The sequence below is a fragment of the Camarhynchus parvulus genome, chromosome 5, assembly GCF_901933205.1.
Source record: "Camarhynchus parvulus chromosome 5, STF_HiC, whole genome shotgun sequence".
Taxonomy (NCBI): Eukaryota; Metazoa; Chordata; class Aves; order Passeriformes; family Thraupidae; genus Camarhynchus; species Camarhynchus parvulus.
Genome location: NC_044575.1, coordinates 24422449 through 24444167, shown reverse-complemented (window position 1 = coordinate 24444167; position 21719 = coordinate 24422449). Strand labels below are relative to the sequence as shown.

The window sequence follows — 21719 nt, the reverse complement described above, 5'->3', positions numbered from 1 at the left end:
CCATTGGCTGGGCCAGAGAAGGGGCGTGGCCAAAGGGGGCGTGGCGCGGGAGCCGCCAATGGCGGCGCGGTCCGCCGCGCGTGCTTATTTTCAAAGCGCCATGAGGCGTTCCCGGTAGAGAAAGCCGCGCGCGGTGCGGCCGCTGCCCAATAGCCGCGGGCGGCCAGGATTGACGCGCCCACTGACCAATGACAATGCAGATATGTGAACCACTCTCCAATCGCGATAGTCGGGGGGCGGGCTCCGCGCCCGAACGCTTGGCGGGAGGAAATGGAGGTGCGGCAGCAGCTGGAACAGCTGTTCCAGGACCCGCAGCCCATCGGGGCCATCGTGCTGGAGCGGACGCCCCCCCCTACCGCTGCCGCCTGGGCCTCGCCGCCGCCACCCCCGCCCCCGCCACCGCCGTCGCCGCCGTCGTCTTCCTTGCCGCCGGCCGCGGTGCCGGCATCTCCGCCGCGGCGGCAGGGTCCGCTGCCGGAGGAGTGCGCCGTGTTCCACTGCCGTGGCTGCTGGACGGTGCTGGGGGACTCGCTGCAGCTGTGCGGGCAGGAGCCGGCGGGGCTTAGCGTCCTCATCTGCTTCAGTCAGTGCCTCGTCGGGCCGGCGGGTGCTGCGGACGCGCCGCTGCCCCGCGCGGGCCTCGGGCGGGCAGCGGCGGCCGGGCGGGGGCTGGTCCGGGGGCTCTCGGCTGCAGCGCGTCTCTCTCTTTCTCCTCAGAAGTCACCAGCGATGTGACCTGGGAGGACTCGCTGCTGGTCGGCCTGGAGGGAGCCCTCCTGGGATGGTGCGTAGCTCCCGTAGTTCTGGCCCCGGGCCTGCCGTGAGCAGCAGCCACGGTAAATCGTGCGGGCAAAGCCGGGCTCCGGCACGGCCGGTTCTGAGGGGCTTGGGAAACTCTCAAGTGACTTCTGTGCCTGTTTCACACTTCGGATGGAGAAACCTTTTGTAGGGATGTAGTTTTCACTTAAAATCAAAGAGTTTTGCTGCTATAATCTCTGCAGGTAGAGAGAAACATTCGAGCAATGCAGTAGAAGACAGCTTACCTTGTAGGTCCCTTTCTTCCCTTCCTTGAAAGATCTCTTATTCAAAACATCCCTGGGTTTTGGTTGGTTTGGTGGGGTTTTGGTTGGTTTGGTTTGGTTTTGGGGAGATGGGTGGCTATTGGTTGGTTGGTTTTTCTTAATACTGAAAATAAAAAACTTGTGCTGCCTTATTCAGGAACCTACCGTTTGCAAGGTTTGGTAACTCAGTCTAACGGAAAGAATGTGAAATGTCATCTAGGGGCTTACAGAAGCTGTAGCTTGTTTAAATTATTTCTAAAGGCTGTTTTACAAACTGTCAGGACTGGGAACGTTTCCAATATAAGACTTGCTCTTTTTTGACTTCTTTCCTTGCCCCTCCCTCTGCATAGGGAATAATCTATTTTATCAGAAAGAATTTACAACTGGCACATGCATTATTACTTAAATCATGTTTGAGTAGAATACTCTAAACCACTCTGTGATAATAAGATGTGCGTTTTCTTCCTTAATAGCAACTTCACTTATTAGAGAGATTACTTCTTTCACAACATGCCCAGTTTCTTATGGTCATGTTGTTTTTGTGCATATTACTTTTTTGAGGAGGAGGCGTTACTATGCCTTGGATTTTGCCCCAGTGGAACTGAAGATTTGATGCCCTCTGACAAATATACAGCATCTGTGGTTTCAAAAGCTTCTGTTAAAAACATTTCCCTTTTGCCTTTTAGTGCTTATTATTTATTACTCTGTCGATCTTGTGGCTCAGCCGTGGGCTTCATTCTTTATTCTTCTGGCAGTGAGCTGGCATATCTCCGGGACTTGTTCTGTTTCTTCAAGGACAGCATCATGTGGTGAGTACACTGCATTCTTATGGTCAGTGACTTCACAGGTAGCTGTAAGTTACTGTACAACTGGCCTACAGCTAACAAAAGTGGTTTGACTTTTGTCTGAGCACATTGGTGTGGGATTTTAATATTCTTGATGTCTAAACTGTGTTGATGTGAATCCCTCTTTGATTTGCCTTGCACCTCTTGAGTGTCTTTGTGTAATGTAAGACTTAATATTTACTTGTGTGCAATGCTGAAATCTCTTCAGTTCCAGATTCATTTAGCTAACCTAAGGTATCAAAGTGATTCCATGATAGGTTGAGGACTTGACTGTAGCACCTGTAAATTATTTATAGCCGGTGATGAGAGGATCTTGATTCCAAAATAAAACCATTGTTATGTTTTGAATATTTTCATAATTACTACTTTTGGGAACAACCTTGTATCTGCTTTAAAATCATTTTAAATCATCTGTCTAAATAGTGCAACTATAGGTTTTTTAACTGCTTTTCTTGTGGTTTTTTTCCTTTCCCCTTTTGTTTTCCAGTTACTTCTTAAAAAATCAAATGATTATAGAAGCTTCTAAGGTGAATTTTCCAGCTGTGACCTTAAAGAAACACATGCAGAGTGTAAGAAAATACTTTTAAAATGCTGATAATTTTGGACATTGACACAAATGTGGGGTTTTTTAGTGCCTAAGATTGAGAACATGCTGCCTTATTTGACAATAGCTGACTCAATGCATGAGATGTGAAACATTTTCTAAAACCTCTAAACTGCAGAACACACCCAATTCTAGCTAAATTTTGGCAAAAGTTTGTTATCCTTTTATCTCTATACCTTACAAAGAAAAAAAAAAACTAAAATCATTTATACATACTTGGCCTAAGTATTACGACTTGTGTTGTCATTGTTGAAGAATTTAAAAATAGATTTTTTTTGAAAGGGATTTTTAAATAGATTTTTTTAAAGGGATTTTAAAAATATTTTTATGTCTGTGTAAGCTCAAAAAACCATGGCAGTATTTGTAGTTTCAGAGAGAATTCCAGGACCTCCCTCCTGTTTTGGTGTTCAAGGTAGATGTTCTTATCTGTAACCTGACTAGTTGTTATGTTAGTTAATTGCCTGTGCCTTAGCTCAAATAAAGTTATTGTATGTATAAGCCAACATATCCAGTATTATGTGATAATTTGTTCATTACTTTTTTGGGGGGCTGAGTTTAGGCTTTAATTTCTCTTGTAATGGGCCTTTCACATTTCTTTGGTCCTCTTCCAAGTCATCTTCCAGTTTCTATAAGATCAGAGTGTTTTTACAGGTCAAGTGAGGCTAAGATACAAAAATCTTATCTATATAAAACTTCTGAAGTTGAGACATGATTTAGTAATAATACATGATTGAAGTAAAAATATGACAGCACTTCATTGCAAACACAAATTACCTGACGGTAGATTTCCCTTGTTGACTAGAACAAGCTCAAGCATCTGTCCTTTGCTTTTTGAGACATAACGTCCACATGTATTCCTAAGCTAATGATGAAACAGTTTATCCTTATATTGTTAAAGAAGGTCTCTGGCTGTGTGAAAACTTGGGTTAACTAGGAAAGGTCAGGTTCATCATAGTAAAACTGCAGCAACTCCATCTTCATCTTCCATTATGTCCCTGGAAGGGCTGACACTGGTACACATTGATCCATCTCCAGTTTTTAGTGCAGCCCGCTGATCTGGGTGCTGTTTTTGTCAGTACTAAACATGCAGTATAGAGATCAAGCCCCTCTATATTTTCCCATCTTGAAAGTGAGCTTCTCTTTAGCCACTTTAAGTGGGGTGCAGGTCATTCAAAGATCCAGTGTTAGGACTATTTTTGCTAATTTTAATACTCTTCTCTTTTTTCCTAGATGAAAGAAAAGCTTGTGGAGTTAAGTAGTCGTGCAGAATTATTGACAAGGAAGCTGGATAAAATAAGTATGTAACAAAATAATTATGTAACAGAATGGCAAAACTCTTCAACAGATCCAGATGACCTACTATCAGGATATGCAAGAGTTAATGCCAACTAATACCCATTTTCAAGAACTGCTGGAGTTGTTTCTGCATCTCTGCTGAGTTTGGTCATTACAAAGAAATAATGCACCAGACCAGGTCTGAGTATTGATCTGTCACTTTATCTGTGTGTGGAAAGAACTGATGATGAAGTGCGTGCATCCCTTCAGGAACACCTGAGAATCTGACATACTAAAGTTATTCTTGGAAGACTGAATAGCTCACCCATGCAGCATGTTACTCTCTGAGGCTGTGTAAATCTGACTTTGGTTTTTCTAATGACTTCAGGGGGAAAACCAGCCTTTGAAATAGTGAAGTCAGGTTTCTGGAGCTATGCAAAACATACTTAACAAGGTGACGCTATTCAAGAGCCACCATTACAAACTGAACATTCTTAAAAATCTGAAACTCTTGTCCTATCTTTCAATACAGACACATTGTTAATGGCAGCTAGATTTTGGTCAAGTGGCTCGTTAGCTACATCTGATGTGTGAGCCACTGTTAAATGGACTCCTGAAGAGTTCTGAGATTTGCTTGTGTGCATTGCCTGCAAAAGCAGCAGATGAGCATGTCACACACAGATGCTGCAATGTTCTTGGAGCATGAGTCTGGATGACACCATGGAGGCAGAACACAAGGTTTTCGATTTCAGGTAAAGGGCAACCCATGTGCCTGCCAAGTCTGCTGAAGTGCAGCCCCAGGAACAGGACTGAGTCAAATTTTGCCAGCTAAGGCTGTGAGCAACTGCCTTGAACAGATTTGAGTGTCTCTTTCTGGAATGTTAACTATGAAACCAAGGAACAGTCTTCTGCACAATCCTGGAAGCACTGCCTTCCTGAAGTTATGACTGCCTGTTGCCTTCAAGTGGCCAGTTAGGATGTTTCATAAAAAATACCTACTCATGGCTCATTGGCATCTCTCTGTTGAAAATTGGTTCTGCTTATTTCCAAATATTTAGAAAATAATTTTACAGAAAAGAAAGCACTACTTACCCTTTGTTACTGGGACAGAGTATCCCTAATTCTTGTTTTTTGGAAGATTAAGGTCCCTTTTCCTCTCCCCTTCCCTGCCTAAAGGGCTAATGTTTTTCCCCAAAGGAATAATGAATTTTATGGAAAGTTTAGTAGTTGTCTGTAGTAGTCTAGAGAGGATTCTATTTTCTTGATCAACTTAATTCCAGTGATGCAAATTGCCTTCTCCTAACATATATATGACCAGCAGGTTGCAGACCTCATTGCTGCTGCTGCCAGTTCTGTGTTTTGTCTTATTTGTAAAATAACTGCTTGGAGCAGAGGGTACAAAACTCACTGTTAAGGCACCTCAGAGGTTTTAAGTGGGCAACTGGTACTTAGGCTACTACTAATGCTCACTGTGCTGCTTTCTGTTTGGGAGTTGTTATGGACTCTCACAAATTCTAATACCACCTTTGTAGTACTTCCTTAGTGTTTGTGTTGTTGTTGCATGAGTCTAAGAAATGTGATTGATAATGGGACTGTTTGCTTTTGCCCTTTCATTCTTTCTGCATTGAGACTGGTTCTTGCTGTTTTATGTCTGTATTACGAATAACGCTATATTGTTTTGCTTCATTAGTGCTGATCCCTAAAAGAAAACTGTCAGTTACATTTTTGTACTATATTTAAAGTTGTGAAGAAGGAACTTCTTAAATAAAAGCTGAAACTCAGAAATTCATATAGTCCAAATCACTGCCAATATTATGTGAGTCCTAGGCCTACTTTTTTTCCTTTGATTATTTTGCAGAAAAAACCCATCACTGCATCTCCCCTGGGTCCTCATTTGTTATGAAGCATTAAAGTACTGGTTCCACAAATTATATTACATAGCATGGATTTAAATAAATAATAAGTATCTGCTGAAGAATAGCTGGTAAATTTTTAAACTGCATTTCTGTAATCTTTGAAACTGGGAGGACCTCCACCAACCACAGAAGAAATTTTTTGAAGTGTAGTCACCAAAACAATAAACAATACATCCATAAAACAGTCTTCTGAGGGGCCTTGTTACTTTTAGGCAATCAATACAAGAAGCAGAATTTCTGCTACCCTCTAAAATAACCCTTGAAGGGACTGTAGTGGAATAACAATTTTTGTTTAGCTGCTATTTAAGTCAGAAGCTCTTGTGCCTGAAGTCTACTAGGACAGCTGGATCCAAAGCAGATATCCAGCATATATGAATTCAGCTCAAGTTAAGTTTTGACAAAGCTACAGCAAGTACACCTCAGAAGTGGGGTGGAATGTACAGTAATTTGGTTAATTTGTCTTCTGAACAGATGACACATCCAGTTTTAGTGCATTCTCAGCCTGTGCTGCTTTATTGCTAAAAAAGTTTGTATACAGGTGCAGAGTTTCCAGGTTCATTTTTAAACAGTTCCTCTTTACAGTGTCAAAAGAATAAAATCTTATCTTGAAATCCTCAAAGATGCATAGATATAAAAGCAAGCTGCCTTTTGGAAAAAATCAGAATTTGCAGGGAGACATTCTTTCACTGTTACCATGTAAAACATGTGCAATGGGAGTACATAAGTTTGTAGTCACACCAATAATTTCCTCCACTAATCCATGCAAGAATGCTATCAGAAATTCAGTATAAGTATTCTTTAGCCTATTAAGTACTAAGGTAATTTTTAGGAATTTACACCTAATACTTCTCCTTTGCTGTTATGTTTTTCAAAAGGAAAATAACTTCACTGATATCCTGAAGTAGCTTATTCCCGAGGTTATACTGAAGGGAAATACAAAGGATACAATGGCTTACTCATCACAATATTTAACAGACTTTAAAACCATGCATAGTGTTCTAAAGAATTAAGAATGACCATGGTTAACCACTGGGCTAACTTTGTCTTAGAAATTTTCTTGTTTCTTGAAGAAGTTGGCTCAAAGACTTTCATTCAGTCTAACCTGTGATACCATGGAATAGTTATCTTCTCTTATAAAATTTGTATCTTCATTTGGCAATCCTTACATATTTAAAAAGAGCATTCATGGGTAAAACCACAATTCCCATTCCAAACCCAAAACACAGTGTTTATGAATGGTTGGCTATGAAGTATGAACAGGAGTTAACTTGACACACCTTTTCTTCCTCCAAGACACTCTACTTAAGAGAGAGGACTGAACCTCAGTACATGGAGAAGTGTTCTGCACAAGTTAAGCCCACTTACAAAATTAAGCAAAGCTACAAGAATGGAATTCTGCAATTACAAGCCCATATTCTACACATTTAATTACAAGTTTAAACTTGGATAAGTATTAGTGATGTAGACTATGCCACATATTCTCTTATTTTCAAACTGCCAGCAGAAATTGACTGCATTATCCACTAAGAGACCTGAATTACAGAGAACACACTAAGAGTTTACAGAAAGATGGCACCCAAATTCCCTTTTATCTAGTAAGCAAAATAAAGAAAAAAAGACAATTGTAACCTCTGTTGCAGAAGATAAAGACCTTCAGTGATCAAATCTAATTTTCTGTTTTTAAAAATCTCTTTAAGAACTTAAAAAATATACAAGATTACCAGTATTTTCAGGTTCATTCCTGCAGATGCCATTATTGCTGGCTGGTACCAGTATGCTTCAGTACAGCTGCCTATGTGGCTAGAGTTACCTGAAAATACTGTCTCTTAAAAAGCTATTCAACACCTGAAAAATATGTACTGTGCTTATTAATTTCAGTATTCTCCAAATAATTTCTCTCACTACACTCAAGCTATTACTTACTGCTGTCTGGCAAATACTACACTCAATTTGAGTCTGTGGTTTCTGTTACTTGTTTGTCCCTTGGGTTTTGGGGTGATTTTTTTGTGGGTTTGGTTTTTTTCTTTCCCACCAGTCGCTCCCCTGCACCGTGTAAGAAACTCTGCACCCTTTTCCTTGCTACAGCTGCAGCAGGTGAGAAACCTCATCTCGCCCCTAAACATGCTTAGTTCATGCCCTGCTTTTTACATGCTCAGGACAGTGATATGAACCAGACTAGAGGTTATAAAGGCGAGTTCTGCTGATCCCAGTTCCTGGTTTACAGTTTTGGTGCCATGCTTCTGTCCCTATCTATACATTCTGCCCCCTTCTCTACAGAGGCAGCACATTCTCTAAAAAAACCCAAAATTTGAGAATCAAAGCAGGAAGTTCAAGCTATTGGTATATTAATTCCTATTGCTTCATTATGTATAAATGCATATCTCAATTTACTGGTAATAACTACATTACACTAGACATTTTGAATCATGCATAATTAGAATACTAGCTCTAAGATTTGGTTTGTGGGCCTGTGCCACTTTCCTTCAGTTTCTCCATGCAGTTCTTCATGCCTAAGGCATTACAAACTACCTGCCTTTCATTTGACCTGCAAACACACTCATCTGGAGGGGAAGTGGAGAGAAGCAGACAGGATTTACATAGGACACATTGAACAGAAAGTTACTTTCTATCTTTAACTTGAGATGGGGTAAAAGTCTTGGGAGTTTGTGTATATTATAACCCGGTACATAAGCTCAGAGACACAGACACGCTCTGCTGACATCGTGAACACTGACGCTTTCTCTAAAACGCAGGAGGAAGTGTAGAGACTGAAAGCGAACAGACTTCAGAATCCATGGTTAGTGTCTGCACTGTTGAACAAGACACCCTGATTCAACTGTTGGCATTTGTATGCCAGTCAAAGTGCTACAGGGGCAAAATGCTGGATCATTCCATAAAGGAAATCCAGTGGAATATAACTTGAACTGTCATTCCGCAGCTCTGTACCTGATCAGCAAGCAGGATTATTAGTTTTGGAGGAAGACCAGCCAGCTTCCTAAGGATGCAAGAAGCAGTAATTTATATGATTCATTTACATCAAAAATAGTTCTATCTTCAGTATTTTTTCCTTTTCTGCCCCCCCCAAAAAACCAGACTGCCAGTTCTTGACAATGTAATCCTCATGTAAAGTTTCAGTATCCTCAAGCTCAGTACAATTTCTTCCAACTTGCTATCAAGGAGTCTTTGCAAGCCTTCTTTTTTTCTCATAAATTTGACAAATACCCTCAGTTACAGAAGCTACAATTCCCAACACAAGTACTGGCTAGACCTTCTGCAGCAGCACTACTGGATATACAAACAGAATATATTTGTATCATCTGGGTTTACTATTGCTAAAGGAGGCACGTCCATACTGGTCATTATACTTTTTGATATACCACACCCAAGAGTGGTAGAACCTGACACTTCCACTTAGGTTTAGAAGCTGTTAAATCAAGGAAGTTGAAGCAAAAGTCATGCCATAGTACAAGAGCTGAAAGGCAAAGGGACTCCTTTTGTGAGTGTGAATAGTAATTCTTAGTCTAGCAGCCCACAGAATTCAGATAATTATTAAAAGCCTGAACTGGGAAGTGTATGTAGATAGCATGCCTGGCTACATCAGTCTTTACTTCCTCCCCCCTGTTCTGAGTGGATATACCCTTGAAGAATTCTGTTCAGCCACAAAGTTCATACTTCTGAAGTGTGAATGTGACTTTGTTTTCATTATAATTTCATTATTATGTAAATGTACTTGCTGATCACAGACAACATAATTTCATAATTTCTCTAATGTAATAAGACAGCAATCAAATGAAGGTCCCCTATTGCCAGCTTCCAGTTTTATCAAAAAATCAATAGTTGGAATTTAAGCTGATTACAATCTTTCAGATCAATTAGTTTTCATAAGCATATTACATATTCACCAACACTTAATTTAGACATTCTCATGCTTATCCTGTTACTTTATACTGCAAAAATGCTCACAGCCCTCACAGTTCCATTATGAATTTATGAAGAGCCAAAGTGCTTCACCCCCATGCTTTAAAAACACAGGAAGCTTCCATTAAGCTGGAAGCTTACAGTCTAAATTACTTCAGCTTTCCAGAAGAAATGCAGTCAGATTGATCTAAACCTCTCATTCTGTTCAGAATACACTACTGTATGTTGGGCCATACTGTGTCCATAGATGAGGTATCTACACTGAAAAGTGTCACGAGGAACAGTTCAGAACTCCTGTGGCTCTTTTATGCAACCCTTTGATAGCAAGTAATTTTGTGGATGCAGATCTACAGGTGAAGATCAATAACCCTTTGTGTTACCAGAGGCTTCATTGTACTTTCCTCTGCAAAACTTCAGGCATCAGCTGAAATCAATTATGGACTGAAGCAGTGTTTAGCAAAGCTGAAATTATTTTCTGCTGTAACATCTTTAGAATTCTACAGTTGTGCTTGGCATGCACAAATGTTTTGAGTGTCAAGTGCTCTCTAGTGTTTTGTTATTTGTTTGTTTTTTTTTTAATTTAAAGACTACCTCAGATTGGTCTTTATAAACAAAGAAAACAAAAAGTACTTCCCACCACAAAAGCTTCTAACTTTAGAATCGGATTCTCTTCACAGTACAATATTTGGAAAAGTTTAGTTTCTCAGAGAAATAGCAAGTGCTAGGCTACAGAGAAAGAAAAAAATTACAGGGAAACTTCAGCTATCCTTTCAAAGAAAACTGTCTGCCCTTCCCCCAGCACTCACTGACAGTGCTTCAGACATGTGGCAAAGCTAGTTTTTCTTTTTTTAATATATATATCATGTTCATTAACTTAGTATTCAAGTGCCAAATTCCCTCCAATGAGAGGAACATAAGAAGAATTCACCCTTCTTCTCAGGAAGACTCTTCACACAACTCCCTGCAGCACAGAGCGCCACAAACTTATTTGGTTATTACCCACTTACTCTACTGTACAGTCTTGCTAATGCAAGTTATTTACTATCACATGCAAAACAGTTATTGCTACTAAAGTTCTATTTTCTTATTAAATCATCTTATGGCTTTGTTTGCATCAGGGATTCTTCCCCCTACATACTGTGCTATTTTGCATTCCAGTTTCAGAGGTATTTTTCAATTGATTCTCCCAAGCACTAAACTACTTTATTCAATGGTACAGCTACGTCCATTTAGAATTGAACCTGACTCTTAGCACAGGTCCCCCAGAGCTCTGCTGTAAATGGCCCACCTGTCCAATTTTCTCAGAAATTTATTAGATGCAGAGGGTTGTTTGGTTGGTTTTGTTGGGGTTTTTTTTTTTCCCTGTTACATACATTAACTCTGCCTGGATTACTGTCATTGCACGGAAGTACATGCTTTTTGATTAATTACTTTAAAGATATATCGTACCAAAATTACAAAACCAAGTTACCCATTCCCTCCCTCCCCCTAATGGCCATTTACAGGCAGGTCTCAGGAAAAAAAGATGCAGTATCCTCTCTAAGCTGAAAGAGAGAAATGGGTGAAGAGCAGCACTGGCATCAAATAAAAGACATTCCTAGGAAATCAGGGGATGCCATCCACAGAGCAATGCACATCTCAAGAATCATACCAGTCTCCTATTCGACCAGTCTAAGCTGCCCATTGAGTGCTAAGCCAATTTTATTTCCCTGATCTAAACTTTCCTTCTGAAAAAAGCAGAGGGAGAGACAGAAATCATTAAAATTGAGCTTAGAGCTGGAAAGCAAAACTGGAAGTTACCTAAAATACAAGATACTGAATTCTCAATAATACAGGGGTGGGGAATCTCTGATTCATTGGCTGGAGACAGCCTGCTGCACAGATACAGTCTGCAACATCATTTTCCAACAGCCTTGGACCTTAACGCATTCTGTCTTATTAAGATGTATGTAAATGCAGGATCCACCAAAGTTATTTTAAGATTCAATAGGATTTCAGCCAAAAAAAGGTTCCCCATTCCTGCAATAATGGAGAAAAGTCTTCTACGCATAATTAGCACATCAAATTTTGCAACTATTAACTTATCACACAATAAGGATAATGTTTTGCTAGCTATAATCATAGAGTCAGATCTGAAAAAAAGACAAGATTACTTAACAGACTTTGTAAATTAACTGAAGGTAAGAGATGCGTACAGAATGCACACAAACTCCTTAGCATATTCATACTTTTGTGAGTATATCACAGGATGGGTAATAGATGGTTCAATAAAATTGAAAATGGAAGAAAACACCAACAAAGATTTAAAAAAAAATAATCACACTGACAGGGATGAGAATTATGGATACTTGCATACTCTTAGCTTACTACTGTAGTTGGACAGACAGACAAATATCAAAAAGTCAACTATGATTCTATGAAGCCCATTAAGTGAATGAGTTCCATTTCTAAGGATAGCATTGCCGTTGTCAAAGGGAGGATACTGCATGTTTAGACCATGTTTGTGACATTCCTATTGTATCCTTTCTAGTGTTAATTACATTATCATCACTGTTTACTAATAAATTTGTCACTCAGAAATTGTAAAAATACTACTAGGCTCATGCACTGGTCCTAACATGGCACTACAGTTTGCTACAAAGCACTAATGCTTATGGAACTATACACATCTCAAAATGGAAGACATTGGTGATTTTGTTGTTTTCAAACAACTTGTAACATCATTTTGTCCACAAGTATTAAAATATATATATGTATATATATATATATATGAGCTATTGCACATGCCCCTTGTTTTTGTAATCTTTCACATGGGAAGATTTCCAACCAACATAAAGAAAAAGCAGAACAAGGAAAAGTGAGTCAGATGAAGCAGCATTTCCAAACACAGCAGCTCTTTAAAGGTGCTGGCCAGGAAGGTACAGCAATGGGGGTCTTCTGGGTATGCACTATTGGAGTATTACTTCTGTGAAAGCTACAGATCCTTAACTTAATAAAATCCTGATGTTCTAAAATTAAACACAAAAACTAATGCTGTTACACTGTCATGAATAGGAGTTAAGAAAAAAATCAGTAATTCTACTTTTTTGTTTTAATACTGGGTTACAAAATATTAAGGAGCTTAGATTATCAGCTCTCTACTCAGGCAAATTTGCAATTTTTGTACATGTCCACAGAAAACAAAAATACCTTCCTGTCCCCCAAGTATTTTGTCATCAAGCTATGCAAGAAACAACTGCTATCTCTAACATCAGAAGGTTAAGTATGGGCAGAAGGAAGAAAATTCCCAGATCTAAATCAGATATTTCTTATACCACATACTTCCCAACCACTGTAATCCTATGATATTGACAGTATTTTCCACCACTTAGAGATGGATCCTGCTTCTACAGACATCTCCATTAAATCCTATTGGCTTCAACGTAAGGAGGCCCTAAAACAAAGTGTGCTTTTCTAGTTGCCTCCAATGCCAGGAAGTTCAGACCATATTCAGCAAGTCAGGCCAAGCTGGTGGTTGCCTCATCAAGCTCAGTGTTAGCTCTTATCACACAGCTCTTATCACCGCAATGTTACACACAAATTTAGAGCACCTCTCTGCTCATTCAAGTTGGCATTACTTTGATAGGCAGCGTCCTGCCCACCACTCTTAAACTTGCGTGTCTGCTCTTTGCTTCATGGAAACACAAAATGGGTGAAGCTGTCATTAAATCCTATTGTTACAAAACAAGTCTAAACACAGACATTACTTGGAGGATTAGAATCAACATCAATGTTTGTCCTCACTCTGCTATGGAACTTGGTCCCATAAAATGTCACCACATTTCTGACACTAGAATGCTGCCCTGGCAATCAATCACCAAGATTTAAGAAGGATTTCAATTGTTTGCTTTTTCAGCCATTTTCAGGCTGTCTGGCTCTCTCCAGCAGTCTTCTAAAAGGAAAAATAGAACAAGAAATCTAGAACACTTCCCCGGCCATTTTAGTATCTCCCGTACTTTAAGCTAGCAGGCCACACTTCTAAATCACAAACTTGGAATAAGGTGCACTAAAAAAGAGTTTCGGATTTGAGGTGGAATATAATACAGATCCCAGTTCTGGTAGTTTTTTGCCAAAAATCTTACTTGTTATAGATAATCCCATAGCAGGGAGCATGTAAACAATATATGCTCCCATCTCAGAATGACAGAAAATATCCTATATAATCACAAATTACAGAGACAAAGAATCTTGTGTAAACATGAGAACAACCAGATTGTGCCTTAGTTTGGGAAGGAATAAGAAGAGCCAGAAAAAAGGACTAAGTATTTCTGCTCTCAACTCATCCCTCTTATGTGGCTAACATTCCATTTTCTTGGGCCTATTTCTACCTAAATGGAGGAAACATAAAGGTCCTCTCAGTCATGAAAGAATCAAAAAAAAAAAGATTTCATCAGCAGCAGAAAAAGCTGAAATTGTGTCAAGGAAGCCAGGTAGATAAACTGCAACTTTACGGCTCTGGTCTCTTCCATCCCATCAAAAGTTAATTTCTATAATACAGAAAGATGTTCTTCTCCTGTAGAATGGTCTTGTTCCTTTTGATGCTAAGGATTCATTAAAAGCCTGAGGAAGGTAATGATTTAATGCAAACCTAGTCATTATGCTGTTACCCCAGAGGCCTTCAAAGCTTCCTTTTTCTTTGCTAAAAATGAAATGATGCAGAGTAATTTCTTCTTCAGCTCTTCATATTCTGCACTTACAGAGGTTCACACATGCAAATATACATTTTGATCACAGCCTGGGATACACAGTACAGACAAGGTGATTCTTGTATTTGTTCTTGTGCATTAGCTGCTTTATGTGAGTTGACACTTATCTACAAAGTCAAGCTTGGGACCTGGACTAGAAAATACCTGTATGAGATGCCCCTAGTTGTTTAGTAAGTTTCTTCCTCATGTCAGAGCAGAAAACATTCTGGTTTTCCTGCTGCAACTTCTCATATATATCAGGTCAGTCTGACACAGCAACGCATGCAGATGCTTTATCTGCTAGGAATTCCAATTTGACACAGCAAAGTATTTAACCTTCCTAAAATTAAGAAGGAAATGCCAGTGAAAAACACCAGCTTCCACTTGCATCTGATTACAAAGTATTTTTCATTTTAAAACAGAATGCAGAAAGCTGAATGAAGAGCTGGCACAGAAGACATTTTTTCAGGAAAACAAATGCCAATTTCTGTTACTCTGCTTCTGAGTTTTGATAAAACAGTTGGCTACTTCTGTGGGGGAAGTCATCTGGTGAATCAAATGTTTGGTGAGATGATTCAAACAGAAGTGGACAGATCTTTGTTCATTTAGCTCCATGAAGAATGGGTTTTGCTTGCTAGAAGAGAAATATCCACATTTTATAGCCTTTGACCAAATAAGAGGACCACCTTCTTAGAAGAGGATCTGGAATTTCAAATTAAAAAAAACAGGGAAGGTAGTTTAGTAATCAGAATAAAGTACATGCAACGTTAAAATGCCCACCAGTTCACTACTTTAAAAGCCTGGCTCTAATGGATAAAATTACCTGGTTTCACAAACTGCAATAATCCTTTGGCCTGTAAGATTCTGTATCTAACTTTAGAAGGCCATAAGCTGGCTAAGGAAATACTTCAGAAATGCTGAACTATACACTTAGAAGTGATGCAGCTAAAAATACACCACTGTTAATTAGCTGTGGGGCTTCAGCCATGTCTCCAACATAAAGATGACAACGATAAGGCAGCAGCAGAGCGCGCATGGCACAGAGTGTAATGTACTCTGCTCTAGCAGGTCACAGCTCAAAGAGACATCATAAACTACCACCCAACTAATTATGAAACTGTCAGTGCCAGAGAGGAAAAGAGCATTTACAACAGTTTTAAGATCACATACATTAGCTTCTTACTTTTACTCATTTCTCCCCACTTATCCACAGCACAGCCAAATTTCAGTAACTCATCTTTTCACAGATCTCCTGGCCTTCCATCAGTGATACTCACCTGGTACTATTTAGCTACAGCAGCTGTTAACACTGATATTTTTGCATTAAGTTGGAAGCTAACATGGGTGCACTCCTGCATCGCTATTGACAGAATGTTTATTAACATTCTCTTGTGATAAAATAAGAGATGCAAAATAGAGGAAAAACAATCTTTCTCATATACGAGAACATGAGAATAACTAACCTCTTCCTCTCTTTTCCCTGTCTGTATTTCTTATTTTAATTACCTTAACCATTCCGTTGATCAAGTCCAGAAATAGTCTTCCAGTGACAATTTTCAGTTCCTATGTTAGAAGCAGTGAGTAGACCATGAAAATGGAAATATAGTACATGTCACTATCCGTATCTCTCTTGAGTCATTCAAATATTTCAGCTGATCATTGGGCTGACCATCGACTGTCGGGAAAGTCTTATTCTTACGAAGATGTGGAAAAACAGACCTGGAGAGCTGCAATAAAACATGCCAAAGGTTTGTGACAGAGCTGAGAACAGAATATAGCCCTCTGTTGCACACCTTAACTACCAGAATATCTTTATTTCATTCACTGGAAAAAAATAAAACAAAACTACAGAAGTTTATTGTAATCTCAGAAATTCTGAATGTACTTTTTTTCTATTTGATAATTTGGTTATTTTATCATCCCTCCAATCCTATCATTTAACAAATAACACTTTCAAGAAAACTATTCCAAGTTAACACAATTTGTCTTAGCAGAGCAAATGACATCACAGGACAGGGATTCCATTACTTTCAAGGCATTTATTCTTGTTAGAATATACAATAGTCAAATCAATGTTTCTTTAAGGTGAAGCCCAAGCTGAAATCTGACATTGTGGCAACATTCCAGTTCTCTGAAAGCACACTACAAAAATTAAAATCTCAATGACAGATTTCTTTGGTCAGGGAAAAGGGAACTAAATCAACTGACAAACTTGGTTTAGTACCTTACATTTAGTACCTAAATAAGCTCCCAATTGTACTCACCATTATTTTTGAACATTCCACATCCTCTTCAGTGAGCTTAGAAAGAAAGAGATGAATAAACAAAATTAAATTTGCATCTAGGAAGCAGCTCAGATCATACATGATTATCTGCATAAGACACAAAAGATTAGCTGTACCTTCCATGAACCAGGTAACATTTTTAGATTTCCTACACAAAGCATGCTGATGTTATTTTTCAAATTATCAGATATACCCCCTCTTTTAGTTTAAATCAAGAGAATTGGACTCAAGTGTGGAAGAGCCAGGACACACAAGCTTTAATTGGAGGCACACATCTCAGTTTCATGGGAACTGAGATGGACACATATTCAGTCTCCAGTAAGGCAAGAAATTCTTTCACATTAATAACAAACTACTGTAGTGAGGATGCTGAGCTGACAACCTAACTGGAAGAATAATAGATTGCTATAAGCAGAACTATCTCATCACAGAGAACCTAAATTATTCAAAATTCATCAGCAGAGTATTATTAGCTTCCACACTCCTGCACAGCACAGCATTTCTACAAGCACCACGCACCTGGACCTTCAGAAAATCCCCAGCCATGAGACAATCCCTATTTCAGGGTAGCTACTTCCTTCCCATGTTGTCAGTTCTGACCCTTCCTACTCAAATTTTCCCTCAAGAACCAGCCAAGCACTATGTGACTTTTGAGACATTATGGAACCAACAGCAAATGCTTCACAAAAGAATTAACTTGAAAAGGAACAGTTACCAGGATTGGTAATTAATTGGTAATAATCCCAAATTGCCTTGTCATAATAGAAACCACATAGTAGAAACCTATCCAATCTTTGAAAAGCTGGGTCTTCTTTCAATAAGACTGTGAATTAACTAACTAAACACTAAAGTAAGTCTTATTAAAAAAGAAAGCAGCTGGTGACAAAGCAACTCAAGCAAAGGAATGGTTCATCCAACACTGAAATTCAGTTAGCTTTGACCTACTTTTTTTAATTTTAACAAGTTCACTGACTTTGAATGCTCCAGTTTTTAACTACTCTGCTTGATACACTCTCTACCTGACTTTTATCAATTACGTGAGCACAAAGTTCACAGCAGTCCAACAGAACTTGCAAATGCAACTGGATATATATCAAGGTTATTGAAAATGAGCAGGCACTGAGACTGATGGTGACACTATCAACTCTTCAGAAAAAAGCGAGTGGACATTACAAAGAAAAAAAATGCCATTTTTCTTGTTTCATACTGTACTGAACATACAATCAATTGTTTTGGAGCAAGAAATAACTGTGAAAGCTCAACACTGCCTACATGACTCCTTCTTTGTTAAAAATTCAGAATGTATTATTTTTATTAAGTCTTGACCTATTGCCCATTAATTTTTTTTGCTCTACCATAACTAAAGATTAGCTTCCATGAACTTTAAATCTCACATTCAGAGAGGTGCCTGTATTGAAGAAGTTCGGTAACTTCAGGAATTCCAAAGCCAAAAAGAGATGAAGTACTATCTCATAAATAAATTTACTAGCAAAACTGCAATATTTGTCTTCTCATATATATTAACATACTGTATTACCAAGCCACCAGTATGGCAAAAAAAAACCCCACAAAAGTTGGTGTTCTGACATAATCAGCACATTGGAATTGGAGACGATATTAATATAATAGTATACAGTTATGCAACCAACTTCCACTCCACCCTCCATGCTCTGTTTTAAGGTACAACAAAAACTGAGATCCATCAGATCTGGCTTTCCAAAATACTATCTCTATCTCTGACTCTTATACAGACACAAATCCTCCAGGAGATAAGCAAAACTAAAAAGACTCAGAAGATGGTTCCTCTTCTCTTGCCTAGAGCCTGAGAAGTATGAGGAAGCAAGAAATGAAAGATCTAGAAGCAGGTTTATATAGAAAGACCAAAACACAAAAAATTGGAAGTCTAATGGAGACCTACGGCGATACAGAAAGCAAAACTGGCCCCACACGAGTCCGCTGTGGTTTTCCCTATGGCTTAAAACCTGCCAAATTTAACCTGGAAAGTGAACAACAACAAGCACTTAAATTACAAACACAAACACAATATAAAGTAGCTTACAGTCCTGCAAAAAATTAGCTGCCTTCATGCTCTTTTTGCTTTCTAGGCAACTTTGAACTAAGCATCTAAATCCGAGCTACAAGGCAAAGGTGAGAACTTGTAAAAGAAAGTCTAAGACTGGTGTGACTGGAGAAAGAACAGGAGTGCCTGAGTGTGGAGGCACCCAATGTAACGCTGAGCAGGAACTGGGCTCTTATAAGCAGCACCCAGGTTAGCTGGTCACATCCCTCTGCCACTTCAGAACACACCCAGACAACATTGATAACCCAGAGTCAGGACAATGTAGAGACACAGGGCAATGCCCCCTCTAAAGGAGTTCAAAGGCACATCTGAAGCATAGAATGGCTGCCAGTCCAGGAAGAGGCCAGGAGACAGTAAGGACCTGTCAGCTTTTGTCCCCTGCCAACAGAGACTGCCAGTCTGCTGGATCCACAGCATGGTGCTTGGCTGCTGTAGAGACATCTCAGGCACCTCACACACTCCACCTTAATTTTTTGTTTCACTCTGTATTTTTCAATAAATCCCCTTTCCTCTTTTACCAGGTTTCCAATACACATCTACTTCATTGCTGGTACAATATTTTAACAGTACTTCGTACCACAGCAGAGGAAACTGCTTAAAGATGAGCTTTCAATTCCATGATACACACACTGCAGGAACGTGCTCTAGGAACACTGCTCAGGCAAAGAAACAATCCTTCTTCCACACTCTGTTTTGGAAAAATCCTCTTCATTTTTTTTAATCCCCTTAAGACTGGGCAGGTTTTGCATCTCACACTCACATAAACTCCGGCATGTCAGGACTGGTTTCAAACACTGCTCCTTTTTTAGATTTTAAGAATGAATGTGGCAGGTGTTCAAGTGATACTCCAGACTCTTCACAAACTTGGTCAGGACTTTTTAGCCTTGGCTGGCCCAAGACTTCTGACACCCCTGAATAAGAAGTGACAACCATGAGATGCATAGCCTGCTCATGCAAATTTTCACACTGCAGACCCACAGCACTGTGGGCAAGACTGTAAACCAATGCATATTGACTTGACATATACCAGAGCAACAGCAAATTCTGATATTTTTAAGATACTACTTCTCACAGCTTTTGTGCATTGAAAGCAATTAAGAATAAACACTAATCCATGTGAATTTCTTACTGCTAAAGTAGTATACAGCTTCACATAAAAGCAGCTGATTGCTTATTATTCTTCTAATGATAATATAAAACAGAATTATCTTTATATGTAGCATGCCAAAGACAAATCCCCTGACATATTTTAAAAGTTCATACACAGACATGTATAAGTAGAAATATTCATCAGTGGCAGCATACTGTGTCTTAATGTTATGTTGCTCCTCAGCTGCTATTATTGTTACTACATGAGTAATGTTGCACACGAAAATCAGTAAAATGTTCCTTAAGAAATTTTTCTCCTAAGTAGCTTTCAGAACTAATTATAAGACATGCTTATATTTCTTTTCAGTTATTTCACCAGTTACAAACAACTACTTCATTATTAGGCCATCTGTGCTAACACACCACGTTTCAACAAAATCTAAAGCTATGCTTCTCATTTAACCACTTCAACTTGTTTCTTTTACCTGACGTGCAGGTTGAAAATGCAGTCACAATTCCAGGACGAACTCGAGATTTTAAGAACTGCTAACAAATATACAACACAAGGAATCTCATGCTAGTGACATTAATTCTTTTGCTTTCAGTAAGAACGCCTGATCCCCCCATTTTTTTCCCTTCAGATTTAAACTAAGTACCATTCCCTAGCAAAAATTCCATGGACAATTCTGAAGAATTCAGGGCATACCTGGCCTGCATGGTACTAACTTGGAAAGAAAAGGTAGTGCATTTAGCAATAGTTTCACATGTTTCATGGTGTTTTAATTATTTTTTTATTTTCAACATGAATTTATAAGGCTAAATCAAATTCCACTATAATCTCTCTGCTTTCCTTGGAACTTGTTTTGCAGGGTAGATTATTGTACCTTCTGGTTTTGTCAAAAAATTAGGAAGCCATCCCTTTTGTGCACTCCTGTGTCAGCGTTACAGACATCATAAAAGGATATAACCATTCAGATTAGCAGAATTCATCCAGCCCACACATCGCATGAATAAGAACGATAACAGCAGCGTAGCTGTATTCGGCGCTATGCTCGTAGCACACATGCGAAGCCTCATATCAGATGATAATTCCGGTTTCCCTCCCCCAGGTCGCTGCCGGCCGCAGCTGTGCCCAGGTGGCTGCGGGGTACCGCTGTGCAGGAGCAGGCTCTCCCGCTCGGCCATCTGCTGCAGCCCGGCGCCTGAGCTGCCGGACGCCCTCGTCCCCAGCGCTGAAGTTGCTCAGACTTTTCAGGGTAGCGAGCGGGTGGGACCGGCCCGATTCCGGCTGCCGTCCGTCCCCACACGGCCACCGGCCCGCTCCCCGCTCGGGGCAGGCGCGGCGAGGGCGCCCGGCCGCTCCCACTGCTCCGGCCCGGCGCCGCGGGAACGAGCCCGAGCCCGGGCCCAGCCCAATCACAGGGCGGGACGGGGAGGCGGGTGCGCGGGCGCTCGGCCCCAGCCCAATCAGGGATCCGGCACCAGGCTTCGGGCCGGACGCAGCCGCCGCTCCTGCCGCACTCACCTGAGCGCGGCCGAGGCCGCGGGGCCGCGGCCGGCCCGGCCCCTCCGCCTCCTCCGCCCCTCACTCCGCCATCTTCCCCTCCTTCCCCCGGCCTCCCGGCGGGGGCTAGCTGCGCCCGGGCCCGCCCAGTCGACCGCGAGCCTATTGGGTGCCGTGCCCGTGCATCACCCCTCCGGTTTTGGCGGTGATTGGCCAACGGCACCGTCCATCACAGGACTGGCCTCCCGCCTCCAAGGCGGCCCGCTCTGATTGGCCCCGGGCAGGGCACAGGGAAGGGATTGGCTCGGGCGGCGCGAGCGGGACTGGCCCAGGGCGAGTCCTCCGGTGACCTCCAGGGGGATTTAAAGGGGCCGCGCCGCGCCGGCGGCCGCGCTGAGCCGCCGCCCCGCACCGCTGG

The 21719-nt window shown here is 40.5% G+C and overlaps 1 protein-coding gene and 1 long non-coding RNA gene across 2 annotated transcripts; one reads left to right on the top strand and one right to left on the bottom strand.

The window, feature by feature from the left end:
- Positions 1-256: 256 nt before the first annotated feature.
- OIP5 (Opa interacting protein 5) lies at positions 257-5570 on the top strand. Its single transcript, XM_030948560.1, has 5 exons — positions 257-583; positions 718-784; positions 1748-1870; positions 2394-2475; positions 3741-5570. The coding sequence occupies exons 1-5, from the start codon at positions 271-273 to the stop codon at positions 3813-3815; spliced, it is 660 nt and encodes a 219-aa protein (XP_030804420.1). The 5' UTR covers positions 257-270; the 3' UTR covers positions 3816-5570.
- Positions 5571-6189: 619 nt separating this feature from the next.
- LOC115903826 lies at positions 6190-21401 on the bottom strand. The gene is made up of 4 exons (XR_004060739.1): positions 21323-21401; positions 16608-16643; positions 15850-16070; positions 6190-15045 (listed from the first exon to the last, which is right to left on the bottom strand). It is a non-coding gene; the product is annotated as an uncharacterized LOC115903826 (long non-coding RNA).
- Positions 21402-21719: the final 318 nt, after the last annotated feature.

Coding starts and splice junctions, on each gene's coding strand:
- OIP5 (XM_030948560.1), top strand. CDS start 271: ATGGAGGTGCGGCAGCAGCTGGAACAGCTGTTCCAGGACCCGCAGCCC. Junction 584..717: donor TAGCGTCCTCATCTGCTTCA/GTCAGTGCCTCG, acceptor CTTTCTCCTCAG/AAGTCACCAGCGATGTGACC. Junction 2,476..3,740: donor TAAAGAAACACATGCAGAGT/GTAAGAAAATAC, acceptor CTTTTTTCCTAG/ATGAAAGAAAAGCTTGTGGA.